Source organism: Anas acuta, chromosome 1, assembly GCF_963932015.1.
Source record: "Anas acuta chromosome 1, bAnaAcu1.1, whole genome shotgun sequence".
NCBI classification, from domain to species: Eukaryota; Metazoa; Chordata; class Aves; order Anseriformes; family Anatidae; genus Anas; species Anas acuta.
In genome coordinates this window covers 147,752,358-147,770,603 of record NC_088979.1, presented here as the reverse complement: position 1 = coordinate 147,770,603, position 18,246 = coordinate 147,752,358, and the positions used below count along the sequence as shown (strand labels likewise).

At 35.4% G+C, this 18,246-nt stretch overlaps 1 protein-coding gene across 1 annotated transcript in view; it reads left to right on the top strand.

The window, feature by feature from the left end:
* SLC41A2 (solute carrier family 41 member 2) overlaps positions 1-18,246 on the top strand; it is a 59,068-nt gene that overhangs the window by 4,881 nt on the left and 35,941 nt on the right. The window contains exons 2-6 of the mRNA XM_068664386.1: positions 3,847-4,591; positions 7,681-7,788; positions 13,626-13,697; positions 14,595-14,739; positions 16,678-16,824. Of these exons, the coding sequence (XP_068520487.1) occupies positions 4,037-4,591; positions 7,681-7,788; positions 13,626-13,697; positions 14,595-14,739; positions 16,678-16,824 (1,027 nt within the window). The 5' untranslated portion in view covers positions 3,847-4,036. The remainder of the gene's footprint in view (positions 1-3,846; positions 4,592-7,680; positions 7,789-13,625; positions 13,698-14,594; positions 14,740-16,677; positions 16,825-18,246) is intronic.

Below are 18,246 nucleotides of genomic sequence, written 5' to 3'. Positions count from 1 at the left end.
TGTAGGCAGAAAGACAAGGTGTCCTTTCATTTCACATATAACATGCTGAGTATAATAAATTTGAGGCTGCTTTCTGACTTCTCAAAGGATCTTTGTCTTTATCTCTTTTTTTTTCTTCTTCTTTATTACTTCACCTTTCTCTCTAACCTTCTGATTATATGGCAAGAAACCGGATTCACTTATCTCCTCACATTTTTGGATGCAATTTTTGATATTTTTACCTTCTTTATTTCACATGAGTTACTCTAGTAGTGCTCGCTCCTTTACCTGGCTATATCTTTTCTAGACAACACAATAAAATCGCAATTGTTCTTGTCAATGATAAAGCTTCTTAGGGACTTCTAATCCCTGAGCTCATGTTGTTCCTTAGATGTAGTAGGTACAAGCATTTTGTAGGTACAAGCAAAAAACTAAAACTGCAGCAATATTAGCATCCTGTAACTCAGAATAAAATGATTGTATCAGATGACATTTGGAAGATTATCTTTGCTGGAGCAGGTTTTTAGAAACAAATGCTCACATTCAGAAGGCTTCAAAGTTATTTCCTCTGCTTTAAAGATGTAATTACTCTTCATTGTATATTTATATTTTGTAAGTTTTCAGTTTGTCTTCTAAAGTTCTCATTTTTTAGCATTTACCATTACCTCCTTTTGGCATTTCAGGTCTTTTTGGTAGGAAAAATATCCGGACTGCTTTGTACTTGCTCATTTCAACTGTTAGCCACCCAGTCCAGCCTCTTTCCCTGTTTATAACTTTTACAGTTGAGTGGATCATTTTTCTGTCCCCCTTCTTTGTTTTTTAGGTGTGATTTCTATTTGTTAATACTCTCTCATATTAAATTAAACCACAATAGCCCCAAAAGATCTATATCTTAAAAAAATAGAAAGTATAGACTTTAGACTTACAAAGAGAAAACCCCATATGGTATAAAGATATGGGCAATTAACCCAAATATTTTTGGCTGGAGTTCCAGAGAAATGAATAATTTCCATGAGTCAGCAGTCTAGCACTCTGGTGATGTGACCGGAGGACATTGGAGTAACCACAATGACAGCCAGACTCTGCCTTGTGAAAGCTATTGGGAAATTTTCTCAATGTATTTCCCTGGGAATGAAATTAAATCTTTAATTTCTTACTCCTCCGCTCTGCCTCAGACAAAAAAACTAAACCCACCACCCCTAAAAAACCTTAGAGTGGGGCTGAGTGGGGCTATGTGGCTTTTATCTTGGACACTTCCCATTATTTTCGTTCCACGTCCCATTCTTGAATTCTTTCATCTCTAACCTGGATGCTTCTTGTGATTGACTGAAAGTCACCTGGCTTAAGCAATCTTAAATTTTCCCTGTGCAGAACTCATGTGCTGCTTTGCACCTTCATAAATCAGCTGGGAACCTTCAGCACCCTGTGTTACAGCCTTCCTGAAACCTTGATTTTCCACCATTTCCGTGAACTTCCCTCTAATTCCTCTTAATCCTTCTACAAAACTCTGCTGTCACAGATGCTGATAATAGTTAAGTTGCTAGTTTAATGTCACATCTGCTTGTCTTTTTTTTTTATACACCTTATATTTTCTTTTACTTTCTTTACTTACCCTTGTTTGGGCCAGGCAGAAACCAAACGGCTCCTTCTTGTTCTCTTTCTGTAGCACATAACCAAGCACCATTTTTGACTGTGGTTAGAGCTCCTCTGGGATAGCAACAAAGGTCATTTTGTTGTTTTGTTCCTCATAATGATGTGTGTGGAAACTAGAATTGAGGCCTACGAGTTTTTATATATAACAAAAGGTTCAACATAGCACAAACTACTACAGAGCGGCAAAAAAGATATTTCAGGAATCTTGGTTCCTCTTTTTGACATGTAGAAAAAAATATTGGTTTTGGTTTTGTTTCTCTTGCAAAATTCGACTTCTTTCTAAATCAAGCAATAAGCTCCACTGTTGTTATTAAAATATTATTTTCTTGGTCAGAATTTTTCTTGGATAATGCAATCGGTAGAGGGAAAGTCTTCATGTTGAGTCTGAGTCGTCTCCTCACTGACAAAAACCAAACAAGTAATTCTGTAAGCAGCAGGAGATTTGAAGCTGACTTGCTGTGGCTGTATGTAGGCGAATTATCCTAACTCACATTTGAAGATGCCTTACAGCAAGGGCACCAATCAGGTTCTCCTGTAAGGCTGCTAGTAACTAAAAGCTTTGACATCTCTATTTTCTGTCAAATGTAATTGAAATTGCTTCAAAAATATTGGATGATTTAAAAACATTGAAATGGAGAGATGGGAAGTATAGACATCATAACATATACATGATCTTAGGAGCCCTATTTTCATAGGAAAATAGATAAAAAATCCTCCAACCCTAAACTATTTTTATGTCCCACAGTTCATAAAAATGTAACTTTTTCCAGCTTTCCATAGATTTTTTTCTCTTGAGCTTGTAGAAATGTGTTATCCAACATTGTATTAGTTCAGTCTGCCCAACCTTTGTTCTTTGTTTGTACCAATGATTTACTTGTGTTCACAGAGTCTAGTAATAAATACAGGTCAACAAAACTTGGAGTCAAATGAATACTGTTGTACTTCTAGTCAATTACTGTAACTATTATTGCAACATGAAAACTAAAGAAGAGGAAGGTAAAGTGGCTTGTGATGGAGGAAATGTCAAATGACTTGAGACTGCCTATATATTATTGTTTAATATTCTACCCTAACAGCAATTTGGGATCAGAAATAAATGCACATTAAATCACACTAAACATAAAAGATATATTGTCTTTGGATGACTTGCAGAAAACAAAACAAACTGGCCACATCTGGTGTTAGTATTGATCAAGTAATAATATTTTAGTGGTCACTAGACTTCAGAATAAAGTATCTTTCAGGAAATACATGCAACCTAGTGCAAAAAATATTTTTTTTTCTTATTTATCCTAATTCCTAACAATTTCCGTTTCTAATTTTAATTAAAATTTAGTATACCATATTTATGAGTATAGTGCTGCAGGTGTATTTTTAAATCACTGGTATACTACATATACTAATATAAACTTAGTTTATACACAAATATAAGCAGTTGTAGTCAGGGAGTTGGTCTGAATTTCACTACTGCCTTCTTTCCTTGTTATTGTATTATTTTATTTAAAAACATCCAGCTTTATTATATATATAGTATCTCTTTATATTTAATGTAATATATATGCTTGCTTCAGAACAAATTCAGTAAGATCTTAAATCAACATGCTTTTGAATTGTATGTGCCCATACTGGCTTGTGATCATTTCACAGGGCTGAGGAGCAGAGGCTGTCAATACATGAAGATTGTGCCACCCAGAATATCACATCTGTTTTGAAAGGTGTTTTGTCCTGTTTTTTTCTGTGCTCCCTGCCATTAGCACGGGGTATGAGGAACAATGGCAGCACCACAGTGCATCATGTAGGCTCTGTTTTACCACGCCTGTGCACCTTCCACAAACAGTTTCCTCTGGGGACCTACTGCTTTCAAAGCCACTGGAAGTCTAGGACTAAACACAGCACTTGCCTAATGGACTTCTGGACTTTAAGAAAGCAAAAGTTAGGCCCTCACCAATTCACTTACAGTCCATGTTGCTTTATCTTTCTCTCACTGGAAAGCACACTGATCTGCGAAACCTCCTCACCAACCAATTTTCTCTTTTTTCCTTCTAATTTCTTTCAACTTAGGTAGTTGAGGGTTGGAGGAGAATGGCTTGTCTACAAACACTTGTTTTGAAGAGGTAGAGGGTGATTTAAAAATTTAAACTAATATCTTGTGCCTTCTCTAGAGATTTAAAATATTTTCAAGTTTTTATATGTACTTTTATTTTTTTTTTCCAGATCCAGACATGCGTATGGAATCGTTGAAGATCTAAGATCTCTGAAAAAAACTTTTTGCATGCAAAAATGGAACATTTTAGTTTATCTGTTTTAAAATTATCAAGCGTGGCACTTGATGACTCATCTACAAGATTTCTTCGCTGACGTCTGAAGAACAAAGTGCTTTTCCAACCTGTACTTCTGTAGCACTATGACTAACTGTAAAGGCAGGTCTACCATTGCCAAAACAAACAGCAAAGTTCATGACAGAGAAGGTTTTGTAAACTGGACCATAAATTTTAGTACAATTCAGTCTGATAAATTCTTGAATTTGCTTTTGAGTATGGTTCCTGTGGTTTACCAAATAAACCAGGATGAAAGACACAAAAAAGTGAATGGTATCTGGCAAGATGGATTACAGCCAGCAGGACACAGTTATAATGTTAGATCTGACCAGCACACAGAGTACCATCACTTTGCAGAACCAACTTTCCATGGAAGTAATGGACACAGCCCAACCAGCTGTAGCCCTAAATATGATGATTTTACCAGTTATAATTACTGTGATGGAATGGACACTTCAGAAACAGATGCCATGCTGCAGGAAGACAACCTGTCTAGTGACAGTAATGAAGATATTATTGTGGAAGGGAGTAGAAAACAACCCAAAGAATCTAGTAGTATTATGGCATTGCAGATACTTGTACCTTTCTTGCTAGCAGGGTTTGGAACTGTTTCTGCAGGCATGGTTTTGGACATTGTGCAGGTTGGTATTTGCTTTGGAAGATATTTTTTTTAACAGGTAATCTGAGGGTGTTATAGTTCTAAGGCATGTTAATGTAAATGTTCATTATATTTAGAGGTAATTAGGTCTTTGTAATATTCTGGTCTTATGAACTCCTTTCCCCCCAAAATTGTCTTAAACAGTTCAAATATTTCATTTGGAGTCATTCAGGACTTGGTAAGAGTTGTTGGTTAGCCACAGTGAGCTGGCAAAACAAAACAACACAAAAAAAATTGTTACCATCTGCTTTAACTGAAGATAGAAATATAATCACAAACATGCATTGGCTCAAAATTTGTTCGACAGTAATAAATGTATTCAGCTTTAAGTGGAAATTATAATTAATTGTGACGCCACAATACATAGGTGTTTAAAAAGATAGGAGAATTTATTTTATTACCTCATTTCCATGTGTGCTTTGAGTCTATGCAATTTCTGATATAACGTGCAGATCTGGTCTATGATAATGCATATGTGAAAGTGTGCATTAAATTCATATAATGAATGAAATTCATAAGCAGTGCATTAGAGCTTTTTGAGTATTCAAGTGGAAGTGACTTTTTTATATAGCGTTAGGTATACAGAACACTTGAAGTTAAAAACATTATTGGTGTGAACAGGGCTGCAAAGTCACTTCCACCTTGAAATATAGTTGTGGTAGATATGTGCTAGCAGATTTAACTGATGATAGTTATTCAGGATTAAAATAAAATACAACTTTCTCTGAATTTTAAGAGTTACATTAATAATATTTTTAAAACCTGTTTTGGAGTTAAGGAACATTTTTATAGGAACATTATATCATAGAGAACATTTTAAGAGTGCTTTCTAGCTTAACACAGTTGTAGGTGTTTGCAGCATTTCGGTAGAGTTAAAAATAAAAGTTGCCTTAGAAGTATTTTTTGTGCAGTGATACTTGAAGAAAATTCTGAAGAAAGTAATAGCTAGGGAAGGCTTAATGGACTAAATTACTTTCTTGCCTACTCTTTGCTTCTTGAAGGCTATATTTGCTTTTATTTCCTACCTTTTTTTTTTTTTTCAAAACCAGAATTTTGTCGTAAACACTAATCTAATACATTCTCTCTTCCTGTATGAGTAGATGCACAAAAAAAAAAAAATATTCAAACAGATGAAATAACCACACTATTCAAACTGAAAAGACAGTAGAGAAATCAATCTGGTTTTGCTTTGTTTCATTCTGTCTCTATAGATTCCTTTAGCTATACTTAAAGTTCACTTGAAGGAAGAGGTGACCATTTTTTAACTTTTGGTTAGCCCATAATTGGTCAGGCAGTTGCACTAGATGATCCCTTCCCTTCCCTTCCCTTCCCTTCCCTTCCCTTCCCTTCCCTTCCCTTCCCTTCCCTTCCCTTCCCTTCCCTTCCCTTCCCTTCCCTTCCCTTCCCTTCCCTTCCCTTCCCTTCCCTTCCCTTCCCTTCCCTTCCCTTCCCTTCCCTTCCCTTCCCTTCCCTTCCCTTCCCTTCCCTTCCCTTCCCTTCCCTTCCCTTCCCTTCCCTTCCCTTCCCTTCCCTTCCCTTCCCTTCCCTTCCCTTCCCTTCCCTTCCCACAGTTAGTATGTGATTTTTGTTGTGATACAGCTTAATGATCAGCCAAAAGATGCAGTTGTGTCTACTGCCATTACTGGCTTCCAATCCAATGTTTTGCCATGCCTTTCTTCTCTGAAAGGAGCAGAAGTGTTTGGGTAGCTGTTCTTTAATCTGGATTGAGATATTACCTTGTTTTTTTCCTTCTATTTTACTTGTAATCTTTCTTGGTTTCTCAGTTCAGTGGCATGCATGAGAGAAATGTGACAAAAGACAAAAATAAATAACCAATGTTAGCTTTTTCCACCTTAAGCTAAGCATAAAACTATGATGTCAGTAGAGCAGGGTATTGAAATGTGATAGAAAATCTTCTGAAAATGAAAACATAAGGAAGACAAAGCATACTAAGCTTGTGTTTGTTTGTTTACAAACCTCTTCGTGACTATTCTTTCTGTGTTGTAAGTACATACACGTATGTGAATTCATATACAGGAAATTCTGAGATCTTGTTTACATTTGAGAATTGATCCTATTTACTATCATATTACAAATTTCTGCAAATTCCTGAATGCACAGATGATTTACATTGTGGTTTTGTTAGTTCAGTTTAAGATGATACACGATTACATATTAAATACATCGATAGACAGACATAGGAAGGAGTAGAGCACTTCTATGCTGAGAACTCAACACACACAAAAAATATTGGAGTTTGTCTTCATTTGCTTTAAAAAATCAGGGTTTTGGAAATCTGTATAAGTGTGAAATCTAAATTTCATACTTAAAAGTAAAAGTGTTAGAAGCCATTTTTTCACTTACAAGCTCTGTCCATTTGACAGCTTATTCCTTGCAGTTTTTTAACGTGAGGTTTCTAAACAGCTGCAGATGAAAATATTGTAAATTAAGAGCAGTTTTCAAAAGCGGTGAATATTATTTTGGTATTATTTTAAAGTCATTAAAAAAGCTTCAAATTAATTATCTCTCTTTAACTAGGTTTGTCATTTAGCTCTAGCTTTCTGCTATAAAATAAATGTTATTAAATTTCATATATTTTTTCTGATGATGGCTTTGAAGTAGTAGCATAATTAAAGTGGCAAAAATTAACATGCACTATACAAACAGAAATTACATGCATCAAACAGATTAAGTACTTGAACTCTTTTCAGAGAGAGTAAGAAATAAATACTTATACAACAAGAAGAGTAAAAATTTCCAATGCCCTTTGCTTAGTCTTTATTTAAAGGATGCAAAGAAAGTACAGTAGTGGAGACGCAATGATTTAGGAAGTTTTGTATCTCTTGCTTTTGGTATTCTGGTCTTTGAAACAGTAGTAGGCAGTCATAATTCTATATTATCTAGATAGATAACAGTTCTTGCTTTAAAGACTTACAGGTCTAGTATTCAAAGATCGATTTTTATAGACTTTAATTATGAGTTACAGAATTTTTGGCATTACATTAAGAAGGCCTAAAGAGAATTAGAGAATTTTTCAATTGATTTTTTTTTCCCACTGTATCTTTTAAATAGCACTGGGATGTGTTCAAGAATGTTACTGAAGTTTTTATCTTGGTTCCTGCACTTCTTGGTCTCAAAGGAAATTTGGAAATGACCTTGGCATCCCGGCTGTCAACTGCTGTAAGTAACTTTCTCTTCTCCTTCACCCTTCAGATAGGTGTTGTAAATTTTTGAAAACAAATCTTGGGAACTCTAGTGTTTTATGTTTATGGCTTAATCTGTCTTTTATGGGAATTCTTTAAATCTGTTATTAAATTGCAAAGTTAAAAAGACAACCGTCTTCCAATCTTTACATATCAAAATTTTACTTGTTTGGTCTCTTCTGAGTCATCATTCAAAAAAGATAAAGTAGATTACTGAGATTTACGTTTGTATTCTGTCAGGTTGGCAGATGTCTTTGGCCTTGATGGGGTTTGAATATGCTAACATGAATATTTTGAATATATTACTCCAAAGACCTCTTGACACCAAAATAAAACATCTCTCAAATTGCTACTCCAGACCTTTATTGATCAAACTGTAAGATTGTTTTTTTTTTACTTTCTTGCTAAATAATTTTATTTCTTTTTTGATCTTTTTTTTTTTTTTTGGTGTGTGGGGGTCAGCACTGTAACATAGCATAACTGTTTTATTTTCAGTCTCATTTTGTATGTATTTGTCATAGTTCCTTTCTGCATCTCCAGAGATGTTCCATACCTTCATTTTTCTAGCCCAAGCAATCCGGATTACTTTAGCATAAATATTTCTACGTGTGTGAATAACTATTATAAACTAATTAGGCGACTAAACTATTTGTAGTACCTGAACTGGGTAGTGTAAGACACTACCTTTCTAAGATAAACTTTCCATTTTCCAGCAAGGCTTCTTTTCTCTGCCTGTTGCTGCTTGAATGAATCTTACTATAAAATGTTTGGTCACAGGTGTATATAACTCCAAATGAGACCTTGCTATGGCATTGTAGAATAGCACTTCCCTATTTCCCTTGAAAATTGCTCTTGAAACTTTCTCATTTATATGGATTTATTTTCTGAGCAGTGTTGGGTTTAGACCTCATAGTTACTTCGTAATCAATTACTGTGTCCTAGTATTTCTCCTTTTGTGCTATTTCCAGTTGTTTCTCCCATCTTCTGGCATAAATATTGTTAGTCAGTAAGTGCATAACCTTGCACTTCTACTGTTGAATTTCATTTGTTTCCATTGCTGTAATCCTCAAGGTCACTCGGTTTTTGTATATTTCAGTGCTTCGTATTGACAATGCCTCCCAGGTTTCTGTCATTAATACATTTCATTATTACATTATATTGAGTTATTGTCCAAATGCACACTGTGATGGACATAACCTTAGCAGCCCTGTGAAGGTTTGCTGGTGTCATGCCTGTTACAGAAACTAGTGAGTTTTGCCCCATAGCCTTTCTTTCATGCATAAAAATTGACATGTACTGCATCTTTGTCAGTAGCAGTCTTAGCTATTCAGTTTTGTTTTGTCTGATTTTAGTGCTGTTACTTTTCTGTGTATTCTGACTGTTTCTTAAAAATAATTTCTGTTTTAACCTTACTACTTTAACTGTCACACATTAATTTATATTCTAACTTACTTTTTTGGGGGTTGACATGTTGCTTAATTTGCTCCTTACTGTTACAGCTCATGGTCTGAGGGTTGAAAGTGATTGTACTGCACAGCGAAAAGCACATTCAGGGAATAGTAGATATTAGTTAGGCACTAGTAGATATTAGTTAGGCACTAACTAATATCTAACTAATATCTACTAGTAGATATAGTTACGCACTAACTATATCTACTAGTAGATATTAGTTAGATATTGGGCACAATATCTACTAGTGCCTAACTGAAAGATTAAAAAGATGTTAAGAATCATCTTGACCTCTTCTGTTTCTGTTAATGGGATCTTTAATTCTTTGTCCAAATTACATCCTTGACCTTTGTCAGATCATGCCTCCAGCACATATTCTCTGGGCCAGTCAGTGGTTGGTTACCCCATCATCACCAATGCAATGTCATTTGTGAAACTCATAGCTCTCAGGGGACATTTGGAAAAGGATCACATAAACCCTTTGTCTGCACTGGGAACATTAGCCCCAGTTTGTATCATCCATCGAATGTTACCAAAAATGCAGGAATTGATCCCCCTCACACACAGAAAGTTGATACTAGAGTTTCCACAACACTGGCTGCATGTTCAGTGGCTAAGTTGACATTACAAGTGATTGAAGTTGACATCATGAGGTTCAGGACACTTCTGCTCAGCCCAGAATGGCATTCTTAAAAGTATCCCAGTAACTGTGTGATAACGTGATCTGCAAATGTCTTGAATGTGATTTTTCATAGCTAGTTTGGCCATCTGAAGCCCAACCCTCCTAATGACAGCCCAATATGAAAAGGGTTAGTTTGAGGAGTATTGCCAGGGCCACTTACCACTGTCATTAAATCTCATCAAGACATAAGTCAGCTGATGATTCAGTAGGTTTTATTCAAGCATGCCATGAAAACCTTCCCCTCACCTCAATACAAGAAATTGCCATGTCTGGCTTGGCAAAACCAGGTTAGCCACCTCTGTTTGCAGCTTGCTATTACGAAGGTAAATTAGGTGGCTAAGAAGAGGTCAGTGAAGTGTACGTTTCTTCAGACAATGTTTTGTGGCATGTAGGAGCTTTGGTTTCTTTGGCGTTTCCTGATGTCATGGTCATAGCACCACCAACACCAAACTGTTTCTCAGCTTTGTATGAACAGACTTGTGTTGGTTTCTTTTTCTCGTTTGCTTCTTTTCTGATGCCTCCAACTTCCTTGTCTGACCCAGCTTCCTGGAGTAAGTTACACAGATGACTGAAATACTTTCCAGGATTACCTTAGTCATATTGTAAGTTCGTTGCACATCCTTCATGGGAAGGAAGCAGGGGCTTTGCCACAGTTCAGTGACCATTCTCCTTTTTGCCAATGGTGGCTCTAATTTGTTTTAGCTGCTGAAGAGCTCATCAGAAAATGTTGTGGTGAGTGTGCATGCACACGTGCACAACATAGTGGAGAGCTACAAGAACAACATTGTACAAAATAAGAACAATATAGATCATTCATTATCAGGTTAATGTAAAAAAAAAAAAAAAAAAAAAAAAAGACAGTTTTACATGTCAGAAAACGGGGAAAAACTTGCAACTTTCTTTTTTGTGTTTTCACCTGTACTTAACATCTTAACATCAGTTGCAATGAGCACAGCTCCATGAGCCTGCTATATCCTCTCTGAGAGCTACTGCAAAGGCAAACCAATACAAAAGAACTCTGTAATGCTTCTAAACCAACCAACCAACCAACTAACAACACACCAAAAAAAACAACACATACAAACACACAAAAAATACTATTGGATATGTTACGTGTTACTTGTAACTTTGTACAGGTGACAACTTGAACTTAGTTCGGGCTTCATTGCCACATGAGAATTTAGAACAGTCACCCTGTTTGCACTGCCTCCCCCAGGTTTTAAAACAGGTGCAATATCATCTTGTATCATTCCTACTGAACACTTCCATCAAAAACCTTGATACTGGACCTGCATTTTACATGCCGGATCTCCTGGATCTCCATGAAATAGGTTATTCTGGCCTTTGCACTCCTCACATTAACTTCATTGACCTGCACGCTCTTCAGCCATCTCACCTTTGCTCCTATCATCCTCATCCTAAGTGAAAACTGGAGGAGTATATTAATTCAGGGCATATTTAAGCAGTTGGAGGGAGTATGAGTTTGGAGGGAGTTGTATGATTAATCTTCTCTCCTCTGATTTAAATTTGCTGACACCAGCTTCCCACCAAGTACACACTAAATACAAGACTGTGCCTCTGTGAATAGCTTTGCCTTTGAGGAAGACATTTCCAGCATGACGTCAGCATTGGAACTAATTCATACCCTTCTTGCTCAGCTAGCTTATAATTGCAGCTGAATTTGTATATGTGTCTGTGCTCTTGGGGCTGTAAACTAATCATCTTTGTGGTTTCAATCAACTTCAGGGTGTAGCTTGCACTTCTCTTCGGTGTTGGTATGGATGTGAAATTCTCTCTTATCCCACTGCTGTGCTGGCAGAAGTGTATGAGACGTGCTTAGGCCAACTGCCCATTCAAGCATACTATTTATATTGTGTGTTTTGTATTCTTCAGTGTAGTTTTGTTGTTTGAGTCATTCTCATTGTCTCAGTTCGCACTGCTGCCTTTTCTCCCTACTACTTTTTCTTTTTTTTAAGAGGAAGTGAAAACAATAGCAACAACAAATAAATAAATAAATGAAAACAAAAGAAACAAGAACCACTCATCCAGACATCCCTGTAAACTTTATGCAGACTCTCTTGTTTTGACTACGTGTTACTGGTGTTAGGCATTAGCAATCTGACTATAATTTATAGAGTTTATAAGCCTTTTGTTTAGGTGTGTGTATTCCACAGTCTTACAATAAATCTGGTCTCAACTGAAAGGAGTGCTCCTGCTCTCCTTCTTCCTTCCAAACCCCATTTGTGCAACCACGGATGGATCAGATCATTTTGTAGAAAAAATAAACAAATCTTTTTACTCCACAAGAATGAGTGTTTTTCATCAAACCATCAAGCAAGTCTGCTTGACTTGTAACTTCCTGTGAACTCACTCATGAAATTGGTGGACCTGGTTCAAGAAAGACAAGGTGAATGTGTGGATGATAGTGGGGAAAAAGAACTATGCCTTCTGGTAGCAGCTCTCTCTAAGCCTGGATTAAGTTCTTTGCAAGATTACTGGTTTGATAGGGTGCTTTTCTTCCAAAAACTTTTTTGAAGGACAAAAAAAGCGAAGCTGTATATAACCTGTCGTTTAATTCATTTAGTATATATATTTCAGAATGACGCAAGGGAAATTCTTATCCAAATTTCCTTAAATATTGATGTAGTACTTAAAATTAATGCATATATTTGTGGAACTCTGACTGTATTTCAAACACTGTAAAGTATTTATAGTGTAGATTGGGATAAAGTGTCTTATTACATTTCCTTTTCTTAAGCTGGTATTTCTTTTAATATTTTGTTCCTCACAACTCATTAATATCACAAAGTGGAACAAAGTGGAAAAGGAATTGAAGTATAAAACTGATCATAAAGAAACTATAAAAAGAGGGAAAATATGCATTAAGACTTTCTGCATTTTGAGAAATATAAAGTATCCTGTAGGTTAGGATTGTATGGGAAACACCACTGAAACTTATGCTAAAACTTAGCCCATTTTTACAAGAAGGTAGTTATTTTAAATATCATTATACTGCAGTGGTACATACTATCTTCAGATTTTGTCCTCTAACTCAAAAAATACAGGTTTGAAATACATTATAAAAGATTGTGTTTGTTCATTTGTTAGAATAATTCATTTGCTGTCTTTTCAGCTACTGCTTTAAGACTGGACCTATATCATTTAAAGCATCATAAGTCTGTAACCACTTGCAGTTATTCTATGCAAGTAGTTCCACTGCAGTCAATTAAAATACTTGCATGAGAATGTTTGTGTCCATACACTGCATAGTTGTGCATTTTTTTATTGGCTCATAGAATTAAAGGACAACAAAAACAAGCTTAGTTTAAAGTGACTGAACACTGAGCATTTTCCCTTCCAGCCACTGATCTAATCACTGGTGTTGCCTGGCCATTCCTGGAACACAAGGCAGCTAGTATGTCTTGCACAATAAGCTAATGTTAAACAAGTTACTGTGTAAAACTGCATCAAGCTTAGCTGCTCTTGGATAGCTAGTGTGAATACAGTTTTAAATCAACAGCAATGCTTAACCTGAAAAAGTGCAGCACAGTTTTCACTTGCTTTCAAAATGTCTATCTTTCGGTGAGAGTTGAATAATTTGTAGGTTTCTGCCTTGTTAGTGCATTTTCTAAGAAATGTAAGATTAAACCCAAACATCTAAATTTCTCCTGTAATTTTGACAGGTAAATATTGGAAAAATGGATTCTCCCATTGAGAAATGGAACCTAATAATTGGCAATTTAGCCTTAAAACAGGTAAATAAATTGACTTGTTTGATTCACTTTTCTAGATGAATGAAGTTATTTTAGAAGTCAATCAAGTATAGAGACAGACAATGTTAACAGGAAACTACCTCTATTACACTGGTTCATACTTAACATACAGGGGTTGTGTATGTTTGGTTTTTTCTTTCTTTCTCTTTTTGGTACAGTGTAGTTCTTCTCTAAAACAATATGAGCTTACATGTATCACAAGAAGAGGTAAAGTATTCTTTGTGACTGCACCAAGGGTACTTCCTTTTAATTTTTCTGAGAGAGCATTTCTAAGGAAGATTGGAGAAAAAATTCAGGTTTAGCAAAACCTCTTGAACATAACCTCTCAAATACTTTCAATGCTGTATTTTCATTGGACTTGATATTTAAAGAAAAAGTATGTGATGGAGCTTTTTGATAATAAATAATATTTTAAATAGCTGGGTCATTTGAACAAAGGAGTGTTTGTTCTCCAGAGCAACTATTTCTTAATTTTTAGAACTATTTCATACTTGTATGTTATAAAAAAATATTCAAAAATACTTGAAATGTTTATGCTGTGACTTCATTGTTTTAAGTGGCTTAGGAACCTCTTTGGGCATTTCATTTTTGGCTTCTGGTAATTCCTCAGCTCTTTTCCCTAATTTGACTTCTGTTATTCCTGGGTCTCTGAATTATCAGTAAAGCCTTTTCTGCTAGCATAAGATTTTTCTTCTTGATCATATAGGGTTATCATTGTCTATACAGAGTGTGTGAGCATGCTCCCTTTACAACTTGCAAAAAAATGTAGATAGGAGGAAAGAATAACAGAGAATGATTCTGCAATATTCCTAAGTCTCAATTATTTTTAAGAAACACTGATCACTAAAAAACAAACGTTCACCTTCTTTTCTTTCCCAGGTTCAGGCAACAGTAGTTGGTTTTCTGGCAGCAGTGGCAGCAGTTATATTGGGCTGGATTCCAGAGGGCAAATACCGCTTTGATCATTCAATCCTCCTGTGTTCTAGCAGTGTAGCAACTGCTTTCATTGCTTCTCTTTTACAAGGTAAAAGAAGTGTATATGTTACTTTTTACAGTTATTCAGTTCTCTGCGGATACTGAGTGTGTATTATGTTTCTGTTCGTTAACAATTCAAGTCCAGCAAGCTGTAATACATGTGAAACACAGCTGAGGGTAGAAAACCCTTCTGCAGTTTCCATAGAGGCCTGAATATTACATTATCTGTCATATTCTTTCGAAAAGGTTTGATTTGCTTGACCTCCTCAGCATGTCTAATAAAATAAAATAAAATAAAATAAAATAAAATAAAATAAAATAAAATAAAATAAAATAAAATATGGTTTTAGATTTCATCTAATAGGATGGAGAATTTTTCCCCTACTTTCTATATTAACTGACGTACAAAGTATGTTCTTAACACTTAATACATGGAACTTATTTGTAAATAAGCTCAAGTGAATTCAGATGTTAACTTAGCTGAATCCAAACTCCCTGGTTATCTATCCATGCTGCTTATATATTATTTTGTGTTTTGCTTTGTTTCTGAAATTAACAAATTGGCTTGCTATCTGAAAGTTCTGGATTAAGTTCAAGTCCCCTTCTACAAACAGTGCCAATGTATCTGCCTGGAGCCACATGTCGTGATGAAATTAAGCTTCTCTTGCCAATTGTCAGGACATATTTAACTGTCAAATATGGTATTTAATGGACATGAAGGGGGAAAAAAAGGTTCCTCTATTTTTGACATATTCTTAATGAAAATATGCTATCAGTAGTCTTAGTAATAGCAAATCAAGTAAAACGTTTAGCTTCCTTTTTACTAATTTGATATGCTTAATTAAGTGAAAAGTGCAAAATTGTTAATATTTGGCATGAAATTAAGAGCATACACTTTAGTGACTCCAAAGCCATTAAATTTGATCATGTAACAAAATGAAGAGCAGCCAGAGAACAGGGGAACATGAGCATGTTTTTTCCACTTATGTATAAGCTAGACATGAAGAGAAATTTTTAATGTTATCTGGTGATAGGCCAGCACAGGAAATTACTTTCTAAGTTTCTGCCTCCTATGCATGAAACAGGTGCTTTTCAGATATTGTGATCAAACCAGATCATTTCAGTTCTTTTGCAAGTTTCTTGGAGTGTAACTCTTCAGGCAGCTTCTCTGAAAATGAACTCGTTTACGCTACAATACATACTATTACTTGCTAAAATACATGAAAATTGTAATACCAGTTCTTCAAAATTTCTTTAAAATAACATGAGGAATAGTATACACAGTTGAAGTGCTTTTGTGTATTGTATAATGAGGGGTAAATTAACTCAAGTTATGCCAAAGAAGGATGTTAATAGCAATGTGAGTTATTTTTAGTAACTATTCAGTAGGGAAATGTCTGTTTAAAAGTTAGTGTTGGTGTATGTAGGAAAAAAATAGAAACCAACAGCTTCAATTTGTAATGCTTTAAGTGCGTAGCAAGTTACATTTTCATGTGTTGCCTAGTTTCAGTTTAAATTATTGTGTAGCTTCTTGACTTTTGGTGTTGAGTACTTAGCTGGAAACCTTGCACAATATCTGACGTCCAAGTATTTAATTTTATGTTGTTTTCACTGTGGAGCCATTTAAATTTCAGTCAGCTAAAGTTAATGGAGTGTAGAAATAATACACTGAATATTTTTTTTCTTCAGAAAGTGGTTGATTTATGATTTCAGTTGTGCTAATTCTAACCATAAGCAAAATAGTTGATTGTACAGATGGCTCAATTTTTTTGCATACTTATTGGATTTTTTTCAAATATCTAACTTTGTTTTTAAGAATGGCTAAAATTTAAAAATGCAGAAATCAGTTAGGTGAGAAGAATGATCATCACGGGACAAAAGCACAGACTTCTTATTTATTAGGTTTGAAATTGCCATTATTTTGAAATTTCCTATGGGATTACAACAGTAGATATGATTACTATACTTTCTTCTTCATTGACTCTAGGAATAATAATGGTTGGAGTTATTGTCGGATCAAAGAAAACTGGTATTAATCCTGACAACGTTGCCACTCCGATAGCAGCAAGTTTTGGAGATCTTATCACTCTTGCTATTCTAGCATGGATAAGTCAGGGTCTTTATACTTGCCTTGGTAAGTATATTTCTAAGTATATATCTCCCTAGAAGCCTTTTTTGGGTGAGGGTGGTGGGGAGAAGGCAGGGAAGGCGAAGCTTAGAAAATATGTTAAACTGACATTTTTTTTGACAACCTTTATATTGTTGAATGATTGAATGATCTTTGGTTTCAACATTATATCATGCTCTTTCTTTTTATCTAATCACTATATTATTATCTAATCACTAACTACTGTCTTGGCACAACCTCATTATAGGCAAAAGACTCTCACAGTATCACAGCCAATCTACACGTGAATTAGAAATTGTAGCTGCTGAATTTAGTCCTCTTTCTTTTGGGGTGGGAGGAGAGGGGAAGCTGTCTTCACCCAGGTTTTCTTGTATGCCCATCTCTGAATCAATTATTTGCTTCCCAGAGCCCTATTGAATTGTCCTTTTGCACTGAGGGGAAGGTGTTAAATTGGCTACCTCAATCAGCTACTTTACAGGAGATGAGCTCTGCTTTGAGAATTTTTTTATTTTTTTGGTAGGGTGTGGTTTTAGACACCATTCAAATATATCTTGAGCTGCAACTATACATGTGCTTGGAAATCAAAATGGCACTAATTTAAGTAACATAAGTAATGATAGCAAGACTACAAGTATGTATTCAAAGAAGTGAAGCATAATTTTAGATCAATTTGTGCTTTGTGATTGCTATGACTTTTAAATGAATTACGCAAAACAAGTTTCCTTCTGACTCCTATCAAGTATTGCAATACCTCCTTGTTTCCTCAGCTTCCCTACTCCTGCTTCCTATATATATTCCCCACTCTTTCCTATCTGTTTCACTGACACTTCCATGTCTCCCTCTTGTTCCCTGGTCCCAAGCATGATTTTACAAGCTTTCCCACCATTTCCTTCTGCTTTTCAGTGAACAAAGTAACTACTTCCAGCTTCTCCAAATAATGATCTGACTGTCTTTGGTTTTCTTTGTTTTGTTTTGTCTAATAAACTTGGTGAATATATTTCAAACGTAAATCTGAAAATATAGCTTTAGCTTTCTTCAGAACAGCAGTTCTTCCATGAAAGGTGAAAAAATGAAATGAAATGAAATGAAAAAATGAAAAGCTGAGCAGCAAAGGAAAGGCCTTCCTTGGCTACCGACTACAGAAAACAATGATTTAATCCTGCCTGATGCATGAATTCTCTCTGGCTTCTTGGTGAAGTTCTTCACTATTTGCTTATTTTCCCACTTATAGCTATGAGCAGGGGAATTACACATAAACAGGTCCAAATTATTTATTTATTTATTTATTTATTTATTTTACAGTCTGCTTTTCTTCTCTTCTACTAGCTATTTGCATGTTTCTATAGTCCCTTAGAAAACTGGCTTTCTGATTTCTAGGCCCCAAAGTGTCTAAATCCTACTCTCATAAAGGAGCAGATTACTGAACAA